General features: G+C 42.5%; 1 protein-coding gene across 27 annotated transcripts in view; it reads left to right on the forward strand.

Moving 5' to 3' along the window:
* The first annotated feature begins 11285 nt into the window (after positions 1–11285).
* The window catches only part of camk2d1 (calcium/calmodulin-dependent protein kinase (CaM kinase) II delta 1), a 77028-nt gene continuing 70913 nt past the window's right edge, over positions 11286–17400 (forward strand). For 26 of the 27 annotated variants that reach the window (XM_070993347.1, XM_070993352.1, XM_070993358.1 and 23 more), the window contains exons 1-2: positions 11292–11635; positions 13977–14071. In XM_070993347.1, coding sequence (XP_070849448.1) covers positions 11574–11635; positions 13977–14071 — 157 coding nt within the window. In that variant the 5' untranslated portion in view covers positions 11292–11573. Of the gene's footprint in view, positions 11636–13976; positions 14072–17400 lie in introns of all 27 variants that reach the window. The other variant, XM_070993354.1, reaches the window with a different exon arrangement.

Genomic DNA, 17400 nt, shown 5'->3' on the forward strand with positions numbered 1-17400 from the left:
ATATTTTCCCAAAGCGCCTGTTGCTTGGCAGCCAGGCTCATGGGCTCAAAATGTTGATGACTTGCTTGAGCTGTTCATGAGTTGTGCTTGTAGATGGTTTGGTCTGCTTTACAGGCCAATTAGCTATTTTAATGACACTAAATGACTTCTAAATGCTCTGTACCCTACAAGAGTTATGGTTGCCTAAAAATGGAACATGGTCTGCTTGGCTCTGATTTGCTTCCCTTGCTTGTCTATTTGTCTTTTTAATTAGCTAACCAAGAAGCTTTTGTTAACAGTGCAGTTTTGTGGCTCCGGTACAGTCTGAGAGCTTGAAATTGTTTCGAACACATGAAACAACAGGAGCTCCAGAGAGAGGGGCTTTCCCATGGAAGGAGTGCCAGGCTACACTGCACATCCCTCCCATCCATACTAGCTTGGATCCCCCTGCGTCTACACTGTACCTAGAGCCAAGTTATGACCTCAGACCATTCAGGCACTGACTCAACTTCCACAGCGACTTTTGTGTTAACAGCTTATGCTGATAAGAAGATGGCTCTTTTGATCCTTAACCTCTGTAAATCCAGAGCAGGTGAGGTCTATTTGGGTTAATCGTGCTGGTTTTCCTCAGCTCCTTCACACTGATTTATGGAAACAGGCCAGACTGTACCCATGGGAACCGGAATTTACCTAGCTAAGCTGTCCTCACTCTTGCCCGTAAAACATTCGGGATGCCCCTATATTATGAGCTACAGCTGAGAATTATGTAAGATCAGATTCTTATTTCATTCCATTGTGCTGAATTTCCTCTCCCATGGGCAATGGGAACAGTTAAACCCTGGATTCTCTGGGAATTCACATTTGCTTTCAGTTATGGGCATTTGCATCCCTCTTATGGGAAAGAGTTAGGGTACTTTTTTTTCCCCCTATAACTGAGCTGTAGGGCAGTACATCAAACTCTGTCATCCTTTTGCATCACATTAAAAATGCCCATTAGTGTTCACCGAGAGATGTGAGAAAATAAACCTGATGGATGGCAGCGCAAGGAAGCTTTGATCAAAGGGATGTGCAGCGGTGCGATTTTACTGGATTGTGTCAGTTTCCTTTCAGCTGTGGCACCATGTGAAACTTATAGTTTAGGTTCTCACATGATCAAGGTGCAAATTAACCGAATTACGTGCAGCCAACTGGAAAGAGCAAACCATCCTGCTTCCAAGAGCTACATGTGAAACACCATGACTCAGCTAGGCTTGGGTTCTAGTGTATCTTTCCCAAAGTTAAGCGATGAAAAAGGAGACAAATATCAAGCAGCTGTTGTCCAGAAGAATCAGAATAGAGAATCCATGAAATATCCTGTGAACACCACCCAAAATGCCAAAACACATTTAATGCTTGCGGTGCATGCACTCAGAGCATTACACATTGCAGGGGTGTGCTTTCCAGCTACTTGGCAAAAGCGTGACATTCCATTCCTAAGAGGTAGTTGAGATTTTTTTTTTTCAAGTGGTTGTACAAGCATAAGAAACAGCAGCTGTCATGTTTGACAGTGACGTCATAGGAAGTCCTGCCTAGGAAGTGGCAAATAATGTGCCAAAATGATAATGATTCATCCTCTTTCCTGCAGGAAGCCTAGGAGTTCACACACGCAGAGTTTACAGTAAGTTTTTCCTACTGGAAAATAGATTTTGTACTATTGTAATTACAAATCCACCTACGCACATGAGTTGAGTAGAGTAAATTTGACAGTTACTCAAGCCCATGAGAAGACTTTAATGGGTAATTACAGTGATTTTAAACTTTTTTTTCACATTATGGTGCCTAAATGACAAATAGGAGCAAAAAGTTTAGAACTGGTTGATGGCCACAGCCAGCAGCCATGAACAGGCTGCAGTAGTTGTAATGTAATCCTTAGGGGCAAATGTTCCCATCAATGTATGTCCACTAAAAGTGTTTTTGCCACCGACTGGCTCAGGTTGTCTGACAACATTATGGAAAGGATCTCAACAGAGTCAGACCTCTTTGTTAAAGAGTCACAGTCTTTTTGTTTAACCAGAAGCAGACGCTATATTCTGTTTAACAATCTGTTTAAAATCGCCACACTCCTTTGTCAAAAACAATCATTTTACTTTGCAGAATTGGCTGGTCGACTGCTGCCTCCATCGATTTGTTTGTTTTTCTTGTTATGTGGTTCGGTCCAGATCCTTTCCACAGTGTTGTCAGGCACAGAATTTGACTGGTGCAAATGTCCCCAATGGTAACGTTTTAATGTTCATTGCAGCCTGTTTCGCAACTGCTGGCTAAGCCCATCCAGCAGACCAACATATGTAAAAACAGGACTCAGGTTTGAATATGCCAGAAGTGCCCTTTAAGTGTGTGAGAGAAGACAGAACGGTGAATTAGCTTGATGGACGCTCTCTCTCTGGGCTCTCTTCAGACATGGGGATTTCCTGTAATGAACAATTTCACCCATGCACAACTGGAACTTCTCTTGGCCTTCAGCAGACGCCCAAGCACTTCCACTTTATCCCATTTATGACATATGGCCCTGCTTTGTGCTTCCCCGGGACCACTCCCATAATATCTCAATATTTCTTTTATTTCCTTTCATTATTCTTCCTGAGTACTTGCCTGTATTCATTTTCTCTCCTCTTTTTTCCCCTCTCAGACATTCAGACTGCTTCCTTTTCTTTTCATCCTTGTCATCATTGTTGTAATGCTTCTTCATGCTTTCGTCATCCTCTGTTTCTCTTCCCTCACTCCCTGCTTCGCTCAGCGGAGGTCCTCTGCAAGTTTTGCTCAAGTTCAGACCTGTGGGGAGTGTTTTGTGGTACAGCAGCTGTGTTAAAAGGAAGCCCTTGATGTTCCACGCACAGCGTCATCCCTCTCTCAGTGGTAGTTATCCCCCAGGCCTGTTGTCCACTTGCCACCACCTCCACCTCTAAAAAAAGCTTCTTCTTTCCGTCACTCTTCCTCCTGATCTCTACCGCAAAGTACAACACCTTTCTACTCCAGTCACCGCTCTCAGAATCAATCAGCTGCAGAGGATCATCTGTGCTGTACTGCAGCCAAAATGTGCCGCCACATCGCTCAACATGTTCGCAACAGGAGTGTGATTTTTGTCCATGTTGCATATTTTAAAGTGTTGCATGTAACACTTTAAAACATTAATTCATCACTGTCAAAGTCATTTTACTCCTTCAGTATAATGATAATTATAAATAACAGACAGCTGGAGACAGCACGCCTTTTTTCAAGCACCTGTGATAACATTAGTGTTTCTCAAAGTTAAACCATATTAGCCATCACAATGCTTTTAATCAGCATATAAAAGGCACACCACCTCCAATGATAGACCAGGCACTAGATTGTTATTCTGTTATTTATTAATTATGATTATTTGCAGATCAGGCCTAAAAGTGTTTTGTCTGGCAAAGATTTCAGTTTTTAAAGTCAATTTTTTCAATCCATTTGGGAAATCTTGGCCACAGACAGGACAGGAGAGAGTGCAATGCTAGCACTAACATATTAGAAAGGTGGCGCTAACAAATATGAGTTGCGTTAGTAATCTGAAGGAGAATACAAACCAGCAGCAGTGTCTGCTTGAACAGATAGAAACACAGTCAGCCTGTCTCACCTACAACTTCAAATGAGCTCATTCATTCATATTATTAAAGCTGCACAACTGATATTTTGATATTTTAAAGCAGCGCAACATGCACAACATTATCATCTTGTTACATGGTTGCAAACAATTACCCAAATTACACATTGAGTAGTCATGCTGGAGCAACAATAGCATTAATGTGAAGTTGCGTTCCCACAATGAGTATTGATCTGAGTCGGGATTCCAGCCACATCCATAGCAATGACAGAGAAGGCCAATCAGAAACAAAGCCGTTTCCCACATTGACTGATGAGAGAACACTGTTTTCCTCCCTGTTTAACCGCTGATGTAATGTTCAGCTCATCTCTTCCTCGTAATTCAAATACACACAATCACATCCTTGTTTGATTAAGACAAATATGATCTCATGCACCACCTGCTGAGTGGATTGTATGGTACTGAACGTCCAAACTTCCTGTTTTGCTCTATTACTTTGATTTAATCCATTAATGGTGTGATCCAAATGAGGTGTTGGGCACCCTCAGCGTTAAGATGATGTCATTAGCAGACTGGCAGCCTGGTCCTGAAACTGAAGAAATACTCTAATTCCCTCAAAATTATCTCATTTGTTTAATTGACACCACTCTCTATGCTAAGCTAGGCTAACACATCTGGACTCCAGCTCTGAACGTTACACACAGCCATGAGAATGGTTTCTCCTCTTATCTCCTCATTTCACTTTGAGAAAGAACATATTTTCCAAAAGGTTGAAGTGGTTGTTTATGTTTATGACAGTTTGGGTAATCGTTTTTCTGCTCGCCATCATTTTCCCCCTTCCAACAAGTGTGGTTAACCTTGGCTTAACAACCCAGCTGATCATCTCACTGCTCGTATTTCTTCGTGTTTGAATTTAGCTTCGTAGCATCAGCTGGAAGAAAAACTTGTCTGCCAGATCCGCAGAGGAAGGGCTAAGTAAGAAATGGAGCCCGTCCCCCCTCCCCCTCACCTCCGCACGGCTGCCCAGGGGGAACGTGGAGGCCAGTGTGTCAGATCCAGTTGGAGTTGACGTACCACAGCTGGACCTTCACCTCCTCTTCAACCTGGGGTGAACTGTGGGTCACGTCGTGGCGTGATTGATTGATACGTAAACTTTTTCAATAGACTCTAAAAGAAACACACAGAGAAGCGCACACACAGCACAAGGAAGAAAAGAACAATACACAGTACAGTCAGAATACCATTTGGATGGCAATTATAATCAGGTTTATTCATACAGCGGTTACCTAAAATTGGGCACAAGATGTTTCCTAATTCACTGAAACATCCACTCTCAGTGTCCGTGACCTGGAGGCTTCACATGTCCACATCACGCTTGTATAAGCTGCATATTAGACCGTGTTTGGCTGCACAGTTGTGACGCCACAAAATCTTGTAGGTGTTAAAATGAGGTTTAAGAAAAGTGCAGAGAAACTTTGTGAAAAAAAAATGACAAAAGACAATAGAATAAAGCAAATAGAGTATGAAGAGGAGGAGAAGAGGGAGGGTCCTTACTGTAAGTGGAGGGAGGTCAGGCAAGATAAGAGAATAGCAATCACCTCCTCCTGATTCCTCCCATGTGGCATCGTGCCAGACCACTCAGCTGTTCGCTGCCCTGGCAGAAACCCAGTCCTCTGTAAACCTCCTCCTCCTCCTCCTTCTTCTTCTTCACCGCCAGTAATGGAGAAAAAGACTGGATATATTTCAGCTGCTAGACTTTAAACCTCTCCACCTGTCACATGCCGGGGTGTGTGAGGGAAATCAAAGGCAATGGAAGGCTGCACAATATTGGACTGTAGTTTCATGATGTCATGACTGCAGCCTCAGGATCACCTTTCCATTCATTTCCCCCTGGAGGAATGTAGAAGGTGTGTTAGTGTGTCTAAAAGTAAGTGTGTGTATCTCCAGGCCTGGTTCACTTTTTATGTGATGCAGTTTGATTGATTCTTGCAGAATTGATCAGTGCTACAGAGGTTCTTGGTTCTTCTTATGCATCATTTGTATTTATTAACACACACAGGGTTGACTATCATTAATAACACTGGTTCTTAACTTGCATTCAGATCTAATGCTTCTGGCTCAACCTGTTTGAAACATGTTGCTGGACTCAAATGCAGAATAAGCCTATATTTACAAAAAACAGTGAAGCTGATGATGTCAAACATTGAATATATTGTCAGTTTGATGGCAGGGAAAATGGTGCTGATAAGAGAGCAGTAAGAGAGAGGTTGGTCATCCCCAGCGTGGAAAAGCAGCATCTCTTACCCATGGTACCTTTAAGGCTGGGGAAGATTGTGGTTACTGTTAATAAAAATGTCAACAATAATTGCAGGTTTTTGTGAAACTGCATGAAAATCAGTGCTGCCCAACCTTCAAACCCTTACAATCTGCCTCTTGTATTGACTCTGGCTACTGGCATCAGAAGTAAATTGTGAGTTGGTGAATCATCCAGTATGGATGTAACTCATAAGAATATGCAGCTGGTCTTAACATGCCATCAGAGCTGTCAGCTTTTTATCATCTAGGCAAAACAGAGAGCATGACAAGATGGATTTTTTGGCGTCTGAAAAGATGGAAATCAGCAAAACTGGTGATATAAGGTTGATGGCAACAAAATGCTACAGAGGCTGTGTTGTTCTGGGAAATTCTGAGGATTAACATATTCAAATAACTTAAGGATAATTTTGGATCTTGGATGTTGAATGCAGATACATCAACATAGCAAGAAACATGATCAACTGAGGTTCGGAGCAAATGTTCAGGTTAGCCAGACTTATTTGAAACATGACTGACTACACTGTTCTCTTGTCTGTACAGTGAGTCCAGTGGTATCATAGTATTGGCCATAAGTATGAAAATAAGACCTCAGTTCATATGAAGTATATTAAAAACAAAGATTTTGGTAGCCATGTCTGGTAGGGAAGCTGTAAAGACACACATGTACATAAAGCATATACCACACAGAGATTAGCAACAACTTCGGTCTAAAAGTCCTTCTTTAAAAACAAATCCAGGGCGTGGAAGCAACACATTGTGCCTCATAAAAAAAATCATCAATACCGCTGCGTTATTGGCCTTCAGAATCCCATATGTGTCGAGCTGTAGCTGCGTGTTATATAACTGCAGTATGTGTGAGAAGAGTTTTACTGCAGCAGTAAAAGCTGACTCTCCTCCAGCCTCCCGGGTCTTCACACTGACCTCCTCTCCATGCCTCTCCCACCACCAGATGGGAAGGTTGGATCGTCTCTTTATGTGAACTCCACATGCTGTCTGCAGCTCACGCCAACACTAAGTGAGGGAAAATGTACCGCTGTACGATACAATATAAACCTCTGTCTTCAAAAAGCTGATGCCACGGTGTGTTTCATGACACTCAGTAATGTGAGGCCACCCGTGAAGGAGGGAAAGTTTACGTTGCCAAAGTGTCACTCATCCCACTGCGTTACTGGAGTTAATATGTACTGTAACAGTGTCATTTCTGAAAAAACATGTAAATGATGCTTGCGGTGTGAAGTGTGTATTAGTTATTATACACTAATGATTGATTTTTTTTCTTTTTGTCCTTCAATTTATATTAGTTCAATCATTTTTTCCCCTTTATTTCTACATTTTCCTGCTGGGGATTTTTTTTATGTTTTAGCCCACTTCATACTGCCCATGTAAACCTAACATCACTGCAAACTATGGCTTAGAAATAAAGCATATAAATGAAGCATCTGCAAACAAAGAAAAAAAAAGGACCACATGATATCATTTTGTTTGTCAAATGGATGGTCCTGTAAGACATGGCGGGTCAGTAAGGTTTGGACCAATCCAAAGCTTCCCACACAGAGAGCGGAGGACACAACCTGCTCGTCCTCTGTCGCCTTCAGTATCCACAGATGAAGGTTCAGGTGACTCTTTGGTGACAGGCGGCATGATGGTGGGGATTCTTCATGGCTTCACATCTCAGCTGTCTGGGGCCGTGATTCCTGCCCTCCTCTGCCATCTTTGCCTTGTACAGAGGAAGGCAGACATACTGGATGTCTTTTTCTTTCCACTAGGTTCTCTCTCCTTTCATCATCTGCCATGGTCAGCACTACAAAGCTTTGGTTTAACCTAAACTGGAAGAACAGCGCCCCCTTCCTGTTGTTGACTTAAATTGTTGCCAATGCAGGTCTCACTGAAAGCATGCACAGATGTTTCATCTGTGGACATGGAACCGAACACATCCTCTGATATTGGATCCATGAAGTGTCCATTTGGGTTGTTTTACACAGATCCAAAGTCAGTGTTTTGCCCTTCACATCTTTACAAACACTGAATGCTTTATGGAAAAAAATAGAGTAAATGGATAAAGACCACTCGGGGGACCTGGGATAAAAATGAGTGACTATTGACTCAGTTTGCAATAATTTAATTCAACACAAATTTAGGAATCAGATACATTTTGATACAGGAGATGAGACGGGTAATAATGCATATGCATATTTCAAAGCAAATGTAAACTTTATTCATCAAAAGCAACTGAAAAACATGATTGTGGGGCCTTTGGGAGGCAGGAAGCCCTGGGACCTCAGGGCAGTTGCTTGTTTACTAATCCAGCCTTGGTCTGCAGTCTTAGCCAAACATGGTACAATGAACCTGAATTTATCAGCGTCTGTATGCCCTCATTTAGTGTAGACACTAAAGTTGTGACTCAAAACATGTCAAAAATGTTTTGTATGGGAACTGAGAACTAAGGCTAAACATTGTCTTTGGACTTAATTAGGAAATCCCATCATCTAACAACAAAACAGGAAAAAACATGAACTATAGAGAAAATCTGTGGATGTCTATGGCCATGCTTTGTCAGTAGAGGGCAGCAGAGGGCAGGGGATGCCATGCCTTGGACTCCCTTCTACTCTATAAATAGCTCATCGTCATGGTGATGGTGCTGATGCAGATAGCTATAGACAGCTTAGTTTGTTTTCTCTAGAGCAACATGCAGAGATGCGCAGAGAAAAGGTGTTTCAGCTCAGCGAGCGGTGATCATGACTCTCACACAGCATCTCTCTGAGTGCTTTAGTGATAATGTTGAAGGTAAACACACAATAAAAAACAAATAAAAAAACATAATACTCCATCGACAAGATGCAGTTTTTTTTCCTTTTCTTTTTTTTTTACAACACCATTTCCTCACTGTTGCTGGTGGATTACAGTTAATCAGATTAGGCCTATAGGCTAAATGGGGATTACTGGAGATCCAGTTACCAGTATAGGTGTGCAAGGTGAACTTGATCACCTCATTATGACATTTTGGACCTTGTTCTGTATTAGGAAGATTTTGGATTTCTTGGATTTTGTAAAATTGTACTTTTAAAGATGTTTGCCTGCTTAATCAAACTGCTTTAGTGTGTTTGCCGAAGGCATCAAAAATGAAAGCAGCTCTAGAAATACAATGACCTGATTACTTTGATTAGCCAATGGTGTCCTGGTAAAGTCTGACCTAATACAGTACAGTACAGTAAACTACTGTGTTGCCTTCAAGGTCTCCATCTGAGCACGTGCGTTCCATAATTTAGGTTAAACTGAAGGTGTCATTAGCGGAGCTTCAAAGTTCAATCTTGACTTATTTTAACTGATGGATGAAGGAGGACTTAGTTAAGTTGTGCTGGTGGCTGTGCAGCTGGAACATCTGGAGCAGACATCTATCACAACAGACCACAACCAGCCACAGCAAGAGGTCAAAAGTCATCAACCACGAGAGAGATCGAGGGGGAGGACGTGTACATCTGACGCCACAGAGCGTCTTTGAACAGCAGTGCTGGAAAGTGATTAACACAGTTAACACAACTTTGAGGTATATATGAGGAAAATGTATGCATACATGATGAGGTGGCTGTGGCTCAGCAGGCAGAACACACTATTGATCAGAGGGTCGGAATTTGATTCCCACCTCCTCCCATCGTGTGTTTTTGGGCAAGACACTGAACCCAGGGTTGCTCCCCAACCATGGGAAATGCACAAGCTTATGCCTTCCTTATTCCAAGTCCCAAAGGCGAGGGTTGCATCAGGAATGGCCTCTGGCATAAAAAGCTTCTGTCAAATCAAATATGCAGCTCTCCTGATGCAAAAATAAAATAAATGAGTGAATGGGATAATAAGACAGAATATGATACAAAATCCCTTACAGAAAAGTTGCCATATCTGTGTCTGTATTGCCAATCTAATAACGTCATCACAATAACTAATACACAACTACTTTAAGTACAGATTGCTGATTGTATGTTTACTTGAGTAAGATTTGGACTGCAGGACATTTACATTGCTGTGCTGGATCTGAGGACTTCTTCCACCACTGCTGAACAGACACAGGTGATGGGTCCAAAACCTGCACTACTAAAAAAAAAAAAAAAAAAAGAGAGAAAGAAAGAAAAAAAATCAATATTCTTAACTATTTTATACTAACGGAAACGGCTCTCAAACTGTGGGGCAGGCATCTTTTTTGGGGGGTGGACAGCCAGTGTAGAGGGAGCATGCACGACCAGAAAAAATGTTTTTTGGAAATGAAGCTGAATGAATGTGAAGGATGTGGGAATAATAAGCAAAAAAGAGAGCTGTGATGCCAGCAAGATTATTCCAAATACCAGAGCAAAATATGAAGAGATGGACAAGATTTTGTCAAAAGTGGTGAGTGTGGAAAAGTTTCTTTAACAGTTACATGCTTTTACTGTCTTTATTTCATGGTGCAGATCACATCAGCAAAGCCAGAAATAGTAGCCTGTGGTGGGATCTTGAGTTCATGGAAATGTGGTTTAGTGGCGTGTTTTATATTCGTTGTTCATATTCTCCAAAGAGGATATATAGTAGCAGGTCAACCCTTCTGCCGCTAGATGGCGGTCTTGTGTAGCATTTTCAACAAGGAAACGTTGAGAGGAAATTCAGCTTTATCAAGCCAGACACCGCATAACAAGAAAAACAGGATGTTGTGTTATGTATTTGTCCAAAATAAAATAAAGGATAAAATTTTGCCACTTTTTGGGAAAAAGTGTTTGGTAGAACATCCAGTGGCCAGTTGGCAGGTAAATTATAGGATTAAAAACAAAAGGAAACAAAATTCGAATATTTAGATATATGTAGTGGTGCACCAGTGCAAGGTGCGTCTTCACAAATGAAAATATCACATTGTAATAGTTGCATGTCAGCCCTTAGAGTTTCATGACCATAGAAGTATGGTATGGAACAACAAAGATATTTCCTATTGATAAACATTATTATAATTCCCAGGTCAATGTGACAAACAAATCTGAGACCAACTTATATTTGCTGAATTTAAGATCTTTCACAAAAACAAAATCATTTTTCTTTGTGTCAGAAGGGCCAGATACATTTTAATTTTTGCAAAATGAGCTTTAAACAAAAATAACGCAATTTACATGATGGCAAGGACGGTAAAAATAGAACACATGGAAGAGGAAATAGCTTTTCTAAAATACATAAATAACATAGACTGGGTTTTAAATTATAGAAAAACATGACTAACAATTGTGTTTGAAGTATTTTGAACAGTTCGTGTTTTCCCTTAAAACACATCCCATGTATAAATGCATTTACATGAGCGCAAGCCAATTAAAATGCGCGTTAATTGGACTTTTATTTTGAAATTCACCACCGGACGAGTGATCATCTACATTAAGTCTGCCTTGACTGCGGTCAACTAATCCAAGTGTCAGTGCTGAGACAAACACAACAGCAGGTCGCGACGTCCCTGTCAAATCCAGGAGGAACCGGGATCTGCCAACGGGAGCCGGGAGGAGCGACGCCCAGCACCGCATTCAGGAGACATTACTCAATAATTCAAGTCCAGTTTGCTTTTACTTTGTCCTCGGAAAGCCGACAAGTGGCACTCTGGGACACAGAGCAAAGGATTTGTGGACAGCATTTAAGCGACTGAGGCTTTCAGTTTCCCAAGTTGGTCTCCGCTCACCTTAACATGGCTTCAACGACCTGCACCAGGTTCACTGATGAGTACCAGCTGTACGAGGAGCTGGGAAAGTAAGTTTTCCTCATTTTATAAGTATTTCGTGTTTGTCAAAGTGAAGCTTCATTGTCCTGTGTGCTTTTATTATCAGCGACCGAAACCCCCGCGAGAGACCTCTGTGTACCTGGTCCTACCTTAATACGTTCAATTGGCGCGTGTGTGCAAGGCGTCACGCGAACCCCCATTCAAAAATCTTCAGTTTTACTTGTGCTTTTGTTATTAGCTAAGCGCAAGAACATGAAAAAACAGGAAGACTCCTTCTTCAACCCCGAGGTCTTATTGTTTAATACTTGTCATGCTCTCGTGTTTATCTCAACTTTTCGAGTCGGTTCCCCCCGCTCGTTCACGCCCATCAGCCTGTATTATGGAGGAACAATGTCTTGGTAATGCCTCGCGTGCCACTCGAAAAAGTTCATTTTTTTTTCAAAGAAACACAGCTGCGTGCCGTGAAATGCATGCCGAATACATAAGTGTGAAATGATAATTCGTGTTTAATATTAAACCGTGCTTCGGCGGGCGTGTCCCGCTGGCGACGTGTCAGGCGTGTAAAAACAAGCAGTAATTTTAAATGGAATTTGGTGGCAGTGCCATTAGCGGCGCGGGTCAGCTTGACACCTGTGTTGCTCTCAACGAGCAGCAGTGAAATAAAGCTCACCTTAAACTAGACGGCAACATCATGTTTAAAAGAAAACCAGTGTGTTTCTCAGTCTTTTGGGCTGTTTCCGCCCGCCTTTTCCCCCCAATATGCGAAAGGTTGAAATTCCTCCGCGGTGTGTTTGTGGTCCACACACAACAGCACATTCAAATATAGATCAATTTAGCTTTTCCACAGTGACTGCACGTTTTCTGCAGATTAAATCACGGAGTTTGTTTTTATCGTAAACAACGAAGATCAATCAAAAACTCAGCAGATAATTCTATTAAATAAAAAAAAAATCACAGGGGGTTGCTGAGGCTGACTTGTCAGCTTCAGTCATCACGTTGGCTAAATAGCAGCAATTACATCAATTATTGCTCCACTCTGTCTTCAGGAATGTTTCTAAAAACAGGCTTGGAAGTTTGGGTAATAAATAATCGATGGAAAGACTTCATCTGAAGGCTTCTGAGGGCATCTCACAGGAAAACACTTAATGGAATTATGCACACAGTCGTTTAGATTGTGAGCATCCAGCTGCATATTTCTAGAATGAGCACCTATTTTTAGTGTGCCTTTAGGAGTAGGATGTGCAAGCAAAGGTGAGCGGAGTCTTCAGGAGGAGAGGTATACCCTGGTAATTACGCCATTTTTAATTTAAGAATGTTCTTCTGTGACGTTTTTGTCAAAGTAAAGTAATCAATAATGAATTTGTCGAGCACTGTTAAAAAGCAAATCAGTGTCACAGTTCTTCTGGTGCCTGATTAGACATCTCAGGATTTTAAGGGTGTGTGCAGACTGTTTGATTGACATCTCCCTTAGCGGCGGGACAACTTTCCCAGTAAGAATGCTTTGGGAATACTTTCAAAATTGGTCTTTGGAAACAGACCCTGACTTGATCGAGTCCTCCATTCATTCATTATCAATACAGGTCGCCAGTTAATCACAGGACTCACACACACACACACACACACACACACACACACACACACAGATGGATGACCATTCACACTTAGATTCACACCTACAATTTAGCGTCGCCAGTCAACCCTGCATGTCTTTGGTCTGTGGGAGGAAACCAGTGAACCCCAAGAAAATCCACACAGGCACGGAGAGAAGATGCAAAATCCCGAATTAATCAGTTCATTTTGAATTTAAAGAAGGCTTGAATATTCCAATGGCCAATCCCGGTCAGTTACAGAACGCTTAGCATCAACTCTCGGTCACCTGATGTATGAAAATTTTATGAAATGACAAATCTCTGTGGTTTCGTGGTGTGTGTTGTCAAGTCACCCAACACTAACACTGTAACAGCTGATGCTTAAGCCACTGAGGTTAAATTAAGCGAAGAAGAAACCTTTTGGAAACATGCAGCTCACAGCAGAGAAGACACAAAGTGATAAAACGAATGCAGCTATCAAGCTGTAATTGATCGTTGTTGTGGTTATAGAGCCCCAGTTAAGTGCGGCAAATGTCTAAAAATCAGTAATAAAATGTAAGGAGGCAGGCAAAATACAAATAGTATAAAGAGTATAACGATCTGTACAGTAAAGCAAAGATGACAGGAGTCTTTGAGAAATGTATGAAGTCACTCTTGTAAACCAGTAATTCACAATTCTGTGTTTCTGTTCAGTGCTAATAAAACTGTTCATCTGTGGTTCTGCTTGTTGTAAAAGTTGTAAATCTTGGCATAGAGTGACTGATCTCTAACTCTTCTGCAGGGGTGCTTTCTCTGTGGTGAGACGGTGCATGAAGATTTCCACAGGACAGGAGTACGCCGCCAAAATAATCAATACCAAGAAGTTGTCTGCCAGGGGTGAGTACATGTCCTGCAGTGTGGCTGTAACGCTGCTGTCATGCTGCATGTCTTTACGGTGTTAACTCTGTGGCAACAGGTCGCTCTGAGACAGCATCTCTTAAAACTTCCTTTTTCACCCCCTCAAACCAACTTCCTGTTTTATTTTGACTGTACTTCTCTGTGTCTTCTCACGCCTTCTTCTCCCAGTCATGTCTGTACTAGCAGGAGGTCAGGGTTCAAATAGTACCGGCCATGCTAACCCTGTCTTACTCGTCCAGCTCTGAATTCGCTTTCACACTTTCCACTGCTTTCCATTTTTGCAAGTCCATTCATCAAAGTGGCACTGACGCGAATGAGGCCAGCGACTCCTTTTCTGACTCATTCTGTGATATCAGCCGCAGCCTCTGATTTGTGATGAGCTGTACATGACTCACAGCTCTGTCTTTCGTATTAGAACACAAGCCAGGGAAGGCAACGTGGTGGCAGAGAAGAGAAAAAGCTTGTCTCTTGTTCTCCCCACCCGGTGACCCTTTTTTGTACTTGCTCCTGTAATGGAGAGATTGTCCAGGAAGTGGAGGCATGCATTCCTTTCTTTTCCTCTCCTCACCTTTTTTCGTTCTCCGCATCATCATCTGACAGCGTGGGCCGAGGCTTCCGCGATCTGGCCGTTGCGCCACTGATTGATCCCTGCTCAAAACCCTAATGGGCTGGTGGGAGAGCGCAGAACACACAATCACACAAACAAAAGGAGATGAGCTTGAAAAGGCACACGGTGGTGGTGAGCGACTGTGCAGCAGCAGCAGCAGATGTAGTGTCTCCTGGGGGAAGCAGGGGCTTTCCTCACAGTATCAGCTGCATGAAGAAAAGTAAAATGGAGCAGTGCAAACAACCATCAATGAACTAAAACTAAAGGAGAAGAAGGAGAATATCCATTTTGCTTTTTTCAACAGCTCAGTGATGCAGTATCTGTGTTCACTGATAGTCAGTCCTCCCATATGGTGAAAGACTGTAAGCTTGAATGAGGAAGCGTGTGGCTAACGGCTCTAATCGTTGGTGCCATACCTCCAGAGATGAGGGGAGAACGTGAGGGATGAAAGAAGGGAGAGCAGAGAGGAGGGCAGATGTTTATAGAAGGGGCGTCCATGATTCATCCCACTCGCTGATTGCTTTGGCTGAAAGCTTTCGCTGAGCCCGAGCATCTCTCACCTGAAGGGAAAATCAGATTCCAATGGAAAGATGAGGTGTGTGTCGGGGTGTGGGTGTGGTTTGTTCTGGTGTTTGCACAAGGTGACAGGCAACTTCTCAGGAAGCAAGATAAGAAGTCCAGCTTTTGATAAAATGAACGTTGGACCTTTCGCTTGTGTTTCTTGCCAATAGATTGAGTCCAGATGAGTCCAAGTTGGCTTGGGACCACAAGCAACTAGCAGTTATTTTAATGATCAATTCATGTGCCAGTTATTTTCACATTAAAACAGTTCATCTGGTTTAGTCTATAAAATGTTCATCACAATTTCCCAGAGCCCAAAGTGACATCTTCAGATTGCTTATTTTGTCCAGCCAACAGTCCATAACCCAAAGACTCTTCATTCATTGTCATAAATGACGAACCGTTGTTTTCAAGAAGCTGCAGCTTGTCATTAATTAACTAATCGTTGCAGCTCTACTTGAGACCATTGGAGTATGGATTGGACAGGTGGCCAGTTCTTACTTATTGCACCTTTTAATGCTAAAGCCTCAAGTGATGAAAACCACCACAATCTGCCGCACAGGGGTTTCACAGGACAGCAGCGGTGTTCAGAAGAGATAAGAGAAAGACAGCACTGAGGGCACATTCTGCCTTCAGGCACACAGCCACATACAGTAGTGCGCTGTTAGCTCGGCTGAGAGATATTGAAGCAGGCAGGCTGAACTGAAGGTCACGTTCAATGAGGGGAAACCCCAGAGTCGCTGCCAGCACTGCCGCTGTGTGACGAGAATCCTAAACAGGAAGCTCCATCCCATTGGAGAGGCTTTATGTGGCAGTGAACCATGGTGTCACACCAAAAGCGCTGCTTTCTAGTGCAGTGCACTTCAAGGGAATATTGACGGGATTGTGCCACAGCTAAACATTTAATATGTCAGGAGGACACAGTCACACAGTCACAGTGACCCGTTGGCATCTGTGGCGCAAGCTGGTCTGCTTTGACGATGACAAAACATATTTCCCGTTGTGAGGATGTAATTGTACCATCAATTGATGTTGTCGTCAGAATATTTTCACAGAGCAAGGTCACTCTTCCACCCAGGGGAATCAGGAAGTGGGGCACTGATATCTAGATAGGACACATCTCGGATTGAGAGCAGCATTGGTGTGACTCCTTAGGGTGCATCATCCACTTCGATTGGATCCTGAGTGTAAAACGTGTCACACTCCCACAAGACAGTTGAAACAAGCTGTAGTCAGTAGTTGTTTATGCTAGTTGTTTGAAATGTTACTGTTTTTTGTTGCCTTGTATGCACACTGTTGCTTTTGTAGTATTCTAGATGATTGGGTAGAGTTGGAAGGTAGTGTCCAAGTGAGACAACCTGCACATGTAGAGATGTTTTATTTTAGCTTATTTGGCTTGGTGAGCTAATGATACCTAAAGCAAAACGATAGCAAAGGGCGTCAGGTTGAGATGATGTGTCAAACCTGGCAGTAGCAGGCTGCTTCATGTGGGTAGGGTCTGGCTCAGACCAGGTGCTGGGTGGAGTTTTGAACTTGAGCAGAACTCTGGTCTTGTTCTCTTCCTGAAATTGAAATTAGTGTGATCACAGTGGAAGTTTACAAATTAGTCAAAAGTTTGTGTATTGCTTATTCTAAACCCCTCCCGCTATTAGTGAGACAAGCACAGAACATGTAACGAAAACATTATCCAGATGTACTGAACTGAAAGCCTGTCTCCTCTGACAGCACAGGCTTGTTTGAAGGGAAAACTAGGCCAGTGGTTGAACACAGACCTAGTGATGCTTGGACTCGGCGGAGTGGAAATGATCACTTGACAAACCCACCAGGCTGTGGAAAAGCGAGCTATGGTTCAGGAGCCAGCCATTCTGTCGTTTTGCTTCTGGAAAATACCCGAGGCCACAGCCGCTCACGGTGAACTCTTCATTCCCATGGAAACAAAAGAGATGGAGAGCTAAATATAGTCTGTGGGGTAATATAGCTGTTGAAGTATATTACAGTCTTAGCACTGTTAATTGTGCGAGTGCATGATGCTGTCTGTTCTGTGAATCACTCAGCTGAGACACATTTAGCTAAACAATGAACAATAATATCACGTACGCAATTTGAAATGGGTCATTTTTTCTTTGCCAAACTTGTAGCA

This window comes from Chaetodon trifascialis, chromosome 23 (assembly GCF_039877785.1).
Source record: "Chaetodon trifascialis isolate fChaTrf1 chromosome 23, fChaTrf1.hap1, whole genome shotgun sequence".
Taxonomy (NCBI): Eukaryota; Metazoa; Chordata; class Actinopteri; order Chaetodontiformes; family Chaetodontidae; genus Chaetodon; species Chaetodon trifascialis.